Below are 12,671 nucleotides of genomic sequence, written 5' to 3' on the forward strand. Positions count from 1 at the left end.
ACAATCCAATCCATTGGGACAAAGAACTGATTTGCACCCTATAGGGAAGTAGAAGGGTAACAAATGGACTGGTGGGGAGATAAGCAGTACAAGGGAGGGAGGGGGCAGGGGGTTAATTTTAGAAAGACTACAGGGAAAATAAGGGGGGATAAAAAGGGAGGGGGACAGAAAGGGAAGTAAAATAAGGGTGGGAACAAGGGGGACTGTTTAAAAGCAAACACTGGTGTAGAAAGAAATAGTGAAAGAAGAAAAGGCAGAAACAGGAGCAGAAATCAAAATGCTGGGAAATACACAGCTAGTAATCATAACTCTGAATGTGAATGGAATGAACTCACCTATAAAACGCAAGCAAATAGCAGAGTGGATTAGAATCCAAAACTCTACCATATGCTGTCTACAAGAAACACACATGAGGAAGGTAGATACATATAGGGTGAAAGAGGGTGGAGCCAAATCTATTGGGCATCAACTGACAAAAAGAAGGCAGGAGTCGCAATCATGATATCCAACAAAGCCAAAGTAAAAAATAAATCTAATTAAAAGAGATAGGGAGTCGCAATCATGATATCCAACAAAGCCAAAGTAAAAAATAAATCTAATTAAAAGAGATAGGGAAGGTAATTACATCCTGATAAAAGGCAGTATAGACAGTGAAGAAATACCTGTACTCAACATGTATGCACCAAATGGCATAGCATCCAAATTTCTAAAGGAGAAACTAGAGGAACTCATAGATAGAAAAACTATACTAGTGAGAGACCTGAACCTTCCTCTATCCAAACTAGATAAATCAAACCAAAAAATAAATAAGAAAGTGGTAAGAGAAGTGAATGAAATCTTAGAAAAATTAGAGTTAATAGACATGTGGAGAAAAATAAATAGGGACAAAAAGAAATAAACCTTCATTTCTGCAGCACATGGTACATTCACAAAAACTGACCATGTATTAGGGCATAAAAACATTGCAAACAAGTGCAAAAGAGCAGAAATAATGAATGCAACTTTCTCAGATCACAATGCAATGAAAATAAAATTAGTAAGGGAACATGGAGGTAAATCGAAAATTAATTGGAAATTAAACAATACAATTCTCCAAAACCAATTAGTTAAAGAACAAATCGCAGAAACAATTAATAACTTCATTGAAGAAAATGACAATGATGAGACATCCTTTCAAAACCTATGGGATGCAGCCAAAGCAGTACTCAGGGGGAAATTTATATCCTTGAGTTCATATATATTAACAAATTAAGAAAGGCAGAGGTCAGTGAATTGGGCATGCAAATTAAAAAATTAGAAAGCAAACAAATTAAAAATCCTCAGATGAAGACTAAATTAGAGATCCTAAAACTCAAAGGAGAAATTAATAAAATTGAAAGTCAAAGAACCATTGATTTAATAAATAAGACTAGAAGCTGGTACTTTGAAAAAACAAATAAAATAGACAAATTACTAGTCAGTCTAATTAAAAAAAGGAAAGAAATAAACCAAATTGACAGTATCCAAGATGAAAAAGGAGACCTCACCTCTAATGAAGAGGAAATTAAGGCAATCATTAAAAACTACTATGCCCAATTATATGACAACAAATATGGCAATCTAGGTGATATGGATGAATACTTACAAAAATATAAATTGCATAGACTAAAAGAAGAAGAAATAAACCACCTAAACAACCCCATATCAGAAAAAGAAATTGAACAAGTCATCAAAGAACTCCCTAAGAAAAAATCCCCAGGTTCAGATGGATTCACAAGTGAATTCTATCAAACATTCAAAGAACAATTAATTCCAATATTAAACAAACTATTTGACAGAATAAACAAAGAAGGAGTTCTACCAAATTCATTTTACGACACAAACATGGTACTTATCCCAAAGCCAGGCAGGTCAAAAAAAGAGAAAGAAAACTACAGACCAATCTCCTTAATGAGCATAGATGCAAAAATCTTAAATAGAATACTAGCGAAAAGACTCCAGCAAGTCATCACAAGGGTCATCCACTATGAACAGACAGGATTCATACCAGGAATGCAAGGATGGTTCAATATTAGGAAAACCATCCACATAATTGACCATATTAACAAGCAAACTGACAAAAATCACATGATTATCTCAATAGATGCAGAAAAAGCCTTTGATAAAATACAACACCCATTCCTATTGAAAACACTAGAAAGTATAGGAATAGAAGGGTCTTTCCTAAAAATAATAAACCGTATATATCTAAAACCATCAGCAAACATCATCTGCAATGGGGATAAACTAAAAGCCTTCCCAATAAGATCAGGAGTAAAACAAGGATGCTCATTATCACCTCTATTATTTAACATTGTACTAGAAACACTAGCAGTAGCAATTAGAGAAGAAAAACAAATTGAAGGTATTAAAATTGGCAATGAGGAGACCAAGCTATCACTCTTTGCAGATGATATGATGGTTTACTTAAGGAATCCTAGAGAATCAACCAAAAAGTTACTCAAAATAATCAACAACTTTAGCAAAGTTGCAGGATACAAAATAAACCCACATAAGTCATCAGCATTTCTATATATCTCTAACCCATTTCAGCAGCAAGAATTAGAAAGAGAAATGCCATTTTAAATACCCTAGACAATATAAAATACTTAGGAATCTATCTGCGGAGACAAACACAGGAACTATATGAACACAACTACAAAACACTTTCCACACAGTTAAAACTAGATCTAAACAATTGGAAAAATATTGCTTGCTCATGGGTGGGACGAGCTAGCATAATAAAAATGACAATCCTACCCAAATTAATTTACTTATTTAGTGCCATACCCATTGAACTACCAAAAAACTTCTTTACTGAATTAGAAAAAACCATAACTAAGTTCATTTGGAAGAACAAAAGATCAAGGATAGCCAGGGAAATCATGAAAAAAAAATGCAAAGGAAGGAGGACTTACAGTCCCAGATCTCAAACTATACTATAAAGCAGTGGTTATCAAAACAATTTGGTACTGGCTAAGAGACAGAAAGGAGGATCAGTCAAATAGACTTGGCATAAATGATCTCAGCAAGACAGTTTATGACAAACCCAAAGACCCCAGCTTTTGGGACAAAAATCCATTATTTGATAAAAAACTGCTGGGAAAATTGGAAGACAGTATGGGAGAGATTAGGTTTGGAGCAACACCTCACACCCTACACCAAGATAAATTCAGAATGGCTGAATGACTTGAACATAAAGAAGGAAACTATAAGTAAATTAGGTGAACACAGAATAGTATACATTTCAGACCTTTGGGAAGGAAAAGATTTTAAAACCAAGCAAGACTTAGAGTCACAAAATGTAAAATAAATAATTTTGACTATATCAAATTAAAAAGGTTTTGTACAAACAAAACCCATGTAACTAAAATCAGAAGGGAAGCAACAAATTGGGAAACAATCTTCATAAAAACCTCTGACAAAGGTTTAATTACTCAAATTTACAAAGAGCTAAATCAATTGTACAAAAAATCAAGCCATTCTCCAATTGATAAATGGGCAAGGGACATGGATAGGCAGTTTTCAGCCAAAGAAATCAAAACTATTAATAAGCACATGAAAAAGTGTTCTAAATCTCTGATAATCAGAGAAATGCAAATCAAAACAACTCTGAGGTATCACCTCACATCTAGCAGATTGGCTAACATGACAGCAATAGAAAGTAATGAATGCTGGAGGGGATGTGGCAAAGTAGGGACACTAATTCATTGCTGGTGGAGTTGTGAATTGATCCAACCATTCTGGAGGGCAATTTGGAACTATGCCCAAAGGGTGATAAAAGATTGTCTGCTCTTTGATCCAGCCATAGCACTGCTGGGTTTGTACCCCCAAAGAGATAATAAGGAAAAAGACCTGTACAAGAATATTCATAGCTGCACTCTTTGTGGTGGCCAAAAATTGGAAAATGAGGGGATGCCCTTCAACTGGGGAATGGCTGAACAAATTGTGGTATATGTTGGTGATGGAATACTATTATGCTAAAAGGAATAATAAAGTGGAGGAATTCCATGGAGACTGGAACAACCTCCAGGAAGTGATGCAGAGCGAAAGGAGCAGAACCAGGAAAACATTGTACACAGAGACTGATACACTGTGGTACAATCGAATATAATGGACTTCTCCATTAGTATCAATGCAATGTCCCTGATCAATCTGCAGGGATATAAAAAACACTATCCACAAGCAGAGGATAAACTATGGGGGTAAAAATACCGATGAAAAACTACTGCTTGACTACAGGGGTGGAGGGGATATGACTGAGGAGGGACTCTAAATGAACACTCTAATGCAAATAAATACCAACAACATGGAAATGGGTTCGAATCAAGAACACATGTGATTCCCAGTGGAATCGCGGTTGGCTATGGGAGAGGTGGGGGGGGGGGGAAGGGAGAGGAAAAGAAAATGATCATTGTTTCCAATGAATAATGTTTGGAAATGACCATATAAAATAATGTTTAAAAAAAAAAGTCACTTCCCATAAGGAAGAAGTGGCTCCAGCTCCTCAATACAACTAGTCCAATGAGGCCAAAATGAGGCCAAGACAGCTAGAAGTGAAATGTGTAATTCAATTCAAAGAATATTAACTGTTTTCCTGCTATGCATATAAAGGAAGAGGGGAGGGGCACCTCTTTTATAATGTTGACCTCATTTCTCTTTCTTTTGCCACCTTGCCCCAAATTCCCTCTCCACTGTGCATGCTGAATCTGAAAAAACATAATAAAGAATTATCAAACAGAAATATAGGATTTTTTTTGAAAATTCAGATTACAATGTGGTATAGTATTTTATCTAGATTCCTAATGAACTAGAACTTTAACTATTATATACAAATTTTGCCAGAACTTAACATGGACATGGAATACTACTTATTACTTATAATGATAAGGGGGCAGCTAAGTAGCTTAGTGGATTGAAAGCCAAGCCTAGAGGCAAGAGGTCCTGGGTTCAAATTTGACCTCAGATACTTCCTAGTTGTGTAACCTTGGACAAGTCATTTACTAGCCCTTACTGCTCTTCTGCCTTAGAACAAATACACATTCTAAGATGGGAGGTGTTTTTTTTTAATGAATGTTAAATCATTAAGAGTTTTATATTCATTCATTTCTTGTATTTGAATTACTACCTTGTCCCTTGTTTTTAAAATGACTTTTACTAAGGGCATACTATGCAGCAGGGTAAGGAAAAGAACACTGATTTTGGGATTTAAAGACCTGCATTCAGCTCCTGATCTTGATATTCAACTAGCTGTATAAATTTGACCAAGTCACTTAAGCCCTCTGAGCCTCAGTTTCTTCATATATAAATTAAGGATTACAATATTTACATTTAGGATATCATGGAATTGTTGTGAAAATCAAATGTGATAATATATATTAAGTGCTTCATTAAAATAAAGCTTGATTACATTTTCAAAAGTTATTGTAAAGACCCTGCATACTACAAGCAAGTTTTGACTACAAATATATTAATTACATTATTATGAAAGGTCATTGCTCAACATTACATAGGACATTCCTATATCCTGTCAGTAATTCATTGTATCCCAATAAGATTAAAAAATTATTTTCAGTAAGACAAGCATGGGTTTGGATTGGATTGGATTTTGTGCAATCTTGTCATTTCATCAATATAGAGAATGTCCTAGCATGGGTATGTCTTCCACTAAAATACAGATAGTAAACTCCTTTGTAACTTCTTATAATCTTACAATATGGAGTTTGGAATTTATATTGCCATCCCAGAAAGCATATCCTCTAATCCAACAATATTACTACTAGGCCCATTACCAAAAGAGATCAAAGAAAAAGTTTCAAAAGGATCCATATATGTAAAAATATGTATAGCAGCTCTCTTTATGTTGGCAAAGAACTAGAAAATAAGAGGGTGCCCATCAATTGAGATATATCCAAATAAATTATGGCATATGAATATACTAAGATACTATTGTATTGTTGGGTTGTGTCTGATTCTTCATGACTGCATTTGGAATTTTCTTTGCAAAGAGATTGGAGTGGTTTGCCATTTCCTACTCCCCATTCATTTTATTAGATGAGGAAACTGAGGTAAACAGGGCTAAATGACTTGCCCAGGGACACAAAGCCAGTAAGTGTCTAAGGCTAAATTTGAACTCAGGTCTTCTGACCCAAGTCTAGCACTCTATCCACTGAGCTATCTAGCTGCCTTCTAAGAAAGGACAAAAAGAATGGTTTCAAATAAACCTGAATAGACTTGTACAATCTGAGGCAGTGAAGTGAGCAGAACCAGGTGAACAATGTACACAATAATAATACTGTAAAGAAAAACAATTTCCAAAACTGAAGAATTCTGATCAATGCAATGATCAACAAGAAGTTCATTGATCCTACATAAAAAAAGACAAAGAAATGATTAACTAAAAGTTTAGAATGAGACATAGCTGGACATGGTGGCTGTGGGAATTTGTTTTGCTTAACTATGCAAATTTGTTATGAGGTGAAGTGAGTGGCAAAGTGCAAGGGAGTAAATTAGAAAAATAAATAATTTAGGGTGAAAAAATTTATTATAGTCTTAGAGTGTTGCCTTGGGCACTGAATAGTAAGGTGACAACCTTTATCTCATAAGTTAGAAACTGAACCCAGGCTATCCTGACTCTAAGAACAGCTCCACTATCTGCTATGATACCATGCCTTTGATCATTTGAAATACTGAAAAGATGTGAAAAGTCAGCATAAGGATAGAATACTTGTAATTGAGTCAGGTGGACATGAGTTTAAATTATTCCTCCCAATATCTGGTAGCCAGAGAAGTCCCTTAATCTCTCTGAACCTTAGTTTCCACTTCTAGAGGATTGAGATAATTCTACCCCCACCCCCATAAAGGAGTTGTGAGTATCAAATATTATCTGAAGCTCTTTGCAACCTTAAAGTACTATGTAAGTATAAATTATTATTCTTAAAGTTAGATACCAGCGTCCTAAATTGATAATAATTAATCTTTTTTTCTGCCTTCTAAGATTTTACATGTCGTCCCACTTAAATACACAAAGAATCGCATAGCCTTAGCACTAGAAGGTTCATCTAAACCAGAGGTTCTCGAACTTCTGGGTTTTAGGACCCCTTTACTCTCTTAAAATTTACTGAGGACTCCCTAAAGAGTTTTTGTTTATGTGGGTTATATCTATCAATATTGACTATTTGGGAAATTAAAATGCTGTGCTATTATTACAAAAAAAAGTTTTGACCTAAAAGGGCATACCTTTTTTTGCATCCTCTGGCAGTCTGGCAAAGTTTAAAGACTCATTCTCAGAATAATGTTTTTAAAAGCATAAAATAAAATAAAATACATGGGAAACAAAATGCTTCTGAAAATACCAATGTAGTTTTTTTTTTCTCAATTTACATGCAGACTTCTTGAAATCTATTCATAGATGTCTGCACGGTGCATGGAGCCAGTTTAAAAACCCTTGATCTCATCCATATGATAAAGGTTCTCTATAATACTCTCCCAAAATGGTTATCCATCTTCTGCTTTAAGATCCCCAGTGAAAGAGAACTCACAATCTCCTGAGGAAGTTCACTACATTCAAGCATCAAGGCCTACCACATTCCCATGTAATCTAACTTTCTGTGTCACTTGATGTACCCTCCCTACCTGCTCTACTTTATGTGTGACAATATGGTCTCTCCATTCATTCACCCCACCCAGCACCAAATGTAATTATCTCTTTATTCCAGTTGTCTGACTCTTCCTTCATAAACCTATTTATGTAGTTTATTTTTATAGGATCTTTGGGAAAAATTCTAGCATGAATTCCAGCAGCATCACAAAACCCAACTTGCAATGGAGTTCAAAAATTCATTTTCAGGTAATCCAGCAGATGGCAGAAGAGGACAGATGCTGAATTGAATATGGGTTACCTTACCTTTCACATAAGCTATCTTCTTCATGATGGTTTTCTGAGCTTGTTGCAGAGTCACCATCACAATGCCTCCAACTTCACCATAACCCCAAACCACAGCTCCAGCTGGTTCTTTCTGCAACACCATGTGATCACCAATATATGAAGCAAAACGAAAATTAACACCTAGGAAATTCATCATAAAAGCAGAATAGTTCTATTAATAACCAGGATAAACAAAGAACATACAGTCTTTATGTAAATGGCCTTGAATTGGACATAGTATACTCCCACAAGCTCAAACTTATTCTTCCTAATAATAGCCTAACCTGAACATGTGTCAACATTTTATATCACAGTGTAGATGAGCAGAGATGAATTCTCAAAAATCCATTGCCATCCAAGCATCTTCCTCCCCTTATTTCATGCAATTCATATCTTGATTACCTTGTTACTCTTTATACTTCAGACCCAATACTTCTTCCTACCACTAATAGACTCCTGTTACAAACTTACAGATGGGAATTTATAAGAGAATCACTGTTTTCTAATCTCTCCTAAGGTTTCTAATACCTACAGATAAATTGTAAGGTCCTAGATGTCAGGGTCCACTTTCTTTTACCAACCAAAATTCCTGAGCTTAATAAATATCTATTGAATTAACAAGTAAAGTATGCATTTCTCTAATTTGTTCCTTTCTTTCTTCTGTTTTTTTTCTTTTCTATGCTTGCTCATCCTTCTACCAATGCTGAGCTTTCTCAAACAATTCACTATACATGTTGGAGGTCCTGATTACACCTAAGCACTTATAGTCTGCCAGATAGATTATCTAAAAGTATTAATGTTCCTATTATCTTCATGGTAAATATAGGGATAATAAGGCAAAGATGAGGTCAGAAAGAAAAAAAGTATGACCACAAATCTTTAGTAAAATTCACCTATTTCACAAACTTAAATTGGCAAAAGGACAAAAAGAAATGCAGTAGAAAATGCAGATTCCATCTCGGAGATTCACTAACAAGCCTGAACCAAAACTCACTTTAACGAGACAGTTCCTATTTTTTAACACTAAGTCTATATTGAAGTGTTTTATTAATAAACACGCTTATTATCTAACTTGTCTCAGTAACATGGTCATCAAAATGTAACTAAAAATAGTACATTATTAAATCACATTCTAATTCTTAAAATTTTGTGATCTAAAGTCAAATGATAGCCAGGATAGGGGATCAAAATTAATGAAGATGGAATTTTCCTTTCCAGAAGTTACAAATAATCTTGCAAGGTTCCCTAGGTGATATCTACTAAGGTGTCCACAGTCAAAGGAGTCATCCACATACTCTTATTGGACAGCCACTTTGAGCAAGAGTCCAGTCATTAAGACTTTTCTTCTATTTATAATGAGCCATCCTAGTTCTACAGGGCTGTCGAGGTAGGGATAGTTAGCAAAATGCACCAAGAAAAGAATACAACATCCCAGTAATTGCATAACCATATAGGCAGTTTGCCAAAAGTAAGGCATATGTGTGGGAGGGCCGTGTCTTAGATAGGTGCTTCATACCGAACAGAAATGATAACCAGGAGCAGAGGAGTTAGATGAGGAGAAAAGGAGTAAATTTGGGGGAGATGAAATATAAAAAAACACTTGCTCTACATATAAGCCCAAAGAATGACCTCAGAAAAGAAATGAGGGCAAGTAGTAACACCGAGGCACAGGGGAGCTTTCCAACTCAATCCGTCATGATCGATAAACTTTTTTGAGCCCAATCATGTACACAACTCTACAAAGGAAGTCTTTAAAAATTATCTATCCTTTCCTTTACAAATGAGAAAACTGAGGCTCAGAGAGGTCATATGACTCGCCTGAGGTCACAAACTTTATTATACAGTATATTAAAGAAACCCAGATAATGGGGCTTTTTCCACTTAGATAACTACTTTTTTCAAGGACACCACACTCTTATATCCTGAGATAAATAAAAGATACATCATTCCTTCTCCTTATGGATCTAAGCCTGACACAATGACAAAGATATGTTATTGTAAATTACCATGGTCAATTCCTCCCTTTTTCTGTACTTTTCTTTGTATCCCATAGTGCCATGCATTTTTTTTTCCAGACCTGTGATTTCATGGTGTGGAGAATTGGAAAATCCCATCAATGTACATCTAAAACTGTTTTGCAACTTAGAATCTAGAGAGCTATCTAATACTAAAAGTTAATTGATTTGCCACAGCTTAGATGGCTCAGTGGATAGAGAGCCAAAGCCTAGAGATAGGAGGTCTTAGATTCAAATATGGCCTCATACACTTCCTAGCTGGGTGATCCTGGACAAGTCATTTAAAACCTATTACCTAGGCCATTCTTTTGCCTGGGAACCAATACTTAGTAATGATTCTAAACCAGTTCAAGGTTGTTTTTTTTTTTAATGTACTATATTTGACCAGGGTCCCCATAAACCCATGTGTCAGAGAAAGAGCTTGAAACCAGGCTGTCCTAACATCAAGGCAGGCCTTCTATCCATTATGCCATGTTGCCTCTCACCTGACAACATAAGATGACTCAATTATGACCTCTATGCAGATAAATCACCTGTTCATATATTCAACCCCAGTCTCTCTCCAGAGTTTGAGTCCTGCATACAAACTATCCATTAGACATTTTAAAATGGATGTTTCAGGGACATCTCACCCAAAATAAAACTCATTTGTTTTACCCCAAACCTGCTTCTCTATCAAACTTTACCTGTTTTTTGTTCAAAGCACCATCTTAATAAGGTACATAACCTGAGAGTTTTCTTTGATTCTTCACTCTTCCTCACCATGTATATACAGTCAGTTGCCAAATCTTGCCATTTCAACTTCCCCATTTTTGGAGAATTCATCTCTCTTTCTACTTATAAAGCTATCACCCTAGTTCAGACCCTCATCATCTCTTGCCTATACTATGGTAATGACCTCCTAATTATTTGGAATTTCCCTGCCTCAAATCTCTCCCTACTCCAATCCAACCTCTAGACAAGTCAAAATTATTTTCCTGAAATTCATGTCTGACACTGTCCCTCTTCTACTCAATCAATTCATTATTTCTCTATTGTATCAAGGGAAAAGAAAAACATAAACTCCTTTGTTTAGCTTTTAAATCACTTTACAACCTGGCCCAAACCTCCTTCTGGATTTATACAGTACTTCCCTTCTCAAACACTTAAGTTCTATCCAAGCTGGGCTCTTTGTTCTTTGTAATTATCAATTACCCTATTTGACTGATATCATCCTTGACACAAACACCCCAAAAGAGGTTAAGAGGTATCAGATACTATTTTTCTCATAACACCTAAAACCAGGGGATCTTCACATAGCATTCACTCTCCCATCACCATGCCTTTGTACCAGCTGTTGCCCATACCTAGAATTCACTTTCTACTCACCTCTTCATCAGAGAGAATCCCTCAATTCTTCCAAGACACAGCTCAATCACAGCCTTCTCTAGTTTTTCCTGAACCTCACAACTGTTAGCGTTCCACCACCCTAACTAGTAGTCTTTATCTACCTTTAATACATTTATTCTACATATATATTTGTATTACATATTGTAAGCTCCTCAAAAGTATGGAGTGTTTGTTCATGTTTGTATCCCCAGCAAGTACATAAGTATTTGGCACCTAATATGTATAGGTACCTAATAAATGGTACCTAATAATTAGGTACCTAATAATAGGTACCTAATAAATGCTTTAAATAAAGCCTGTTTAATTACCAAGGATCCAAAGCAAAAATATGAAGATATTTTTGTAATAGAGCTTTTTCTATATTGTTATCAAATGCACATACAATACTCAAAAAAGCCTTCCAAACATTTACATTTTTCTTAAGTTTTACAAAGTTTTTCCTTCCTGTGGGGTTGAGTGGAAAGAAAGAAGTGCTAAGTGTTTTGAATTGGGCTGAGAGAGAATGGGGAGAAAAAAGAAGGTAAAAAAGCAAAAGTAACATGTATTAACAGATAACTGAGAGAAAATTCAAGTCAGAAGCCAAGTAAAAAGCCTAAGATTGTCTTTGAAATGAGAAAAAGATAGAGGAGGGGTAGATGGAGTCATAATCAATCCTTTTATTGGAGGAAGGCTTTATTTTCATGATCTTTAGTTACAGATGCCTCTGTGCTGTTCCCAAAGCAGAGAGAAGGGTGGTTCATGAATGTGACTCAATAACCATACTTCCTATAAGGGAAAGGAAATTCAGTCAAATAGCTCTATCTACCCAGAAGCTAGGCCCAGTGAGATCATCCTCTCCTTCCTTCACTTCTTCAAGTAATCTACCGTTTGTCCCTAGCGAATATCATCTGCAACTGAGCTCTAAATCATGGGTGTGCCCGAGTATTATTCGGAACTTGAGACAGGCTGATTTTTGTATGTGTTAAGCCAGTGAACCCCTCATCTCCCCACGGGGTCTTCCTGAGGCAATATCACCCCAAACGGACCAACAGGGCAAAACTTTATTACCCACTGACTACCAACCCTAGAAACACACGTAGTCAAGAGTCCACTACTATCCAAAACAAAAACAAACAAACCAAAAAAAAAACCCTCGGGCGTTAATGTAGCGACCACCAGCCCCACCTCCCAGTGGCCCAACTCATTCTCAAAGGTCCCTTTAGGTCTAGGGATGGAAGGGCCTTTTGAACCCTTCTGGCTCTCAGGGAGGGCCGGGACCAGGAAGCAACCTCCTGAAACCCAGCCTTGATTGGAGGAGCAAGGTCAAGCCTGGCCCAGTCCGG

The 12,671-nt window shown here is 36.1% G+C and overlaps 1 protein-coding gene across 9 annotated transcripts in view; it reads right to left on the reverse strand.

The window, feature by feature from the left end:
• Positions 1-12,671, reverse strand: part of SIAE (sialic acid acetylesterase) — a 58,984-nt gene that overhangs the window by 46,133 nt on the left and 180 nt on the right. For 4 of the 9 annotated variants that reach the window (XM_016433940.2, XM_056794549.1, XM_056794543.1 and 1 more), the window contains exon 2: positions 7,925-8,086. In XM_016433940.2, the coding sequence (XP_016289426.2) occupies positions 7,925-8,048 (124 nt within the window). In that variant the 5' untranslated portion in view covers positions 8,049-8,086. Of the gene's footprint in view, positions 1-7,924; positions 8,087-8,477; positions 11,285-11,328; positions 12,115-12,213; positions 12,670-12,671 lie in introns of those variants that run through there. The other 5 variants (XM_056794545.1, XM_056794544.1, XM_056794546.1 and 2 more) reach the window with 5 other exon arrangements.

The sequence above is a fragment of the Monodelphis domestica genome, chromosome 4 (genome assembly GCF_027887165.1).
Source record: "Monodelphis domestica isolate mMonDom1 chromosome 4, mMonDom1.pri, whole genome shotgun sequence".
In the NCBI taxonomy this organism is placed as follows: Eukaryota; Metazoa; Chordata; class Mammalia; order Didelphimorphia; family Didelphidae; genus Monodelphis; species Monodelphis domestica.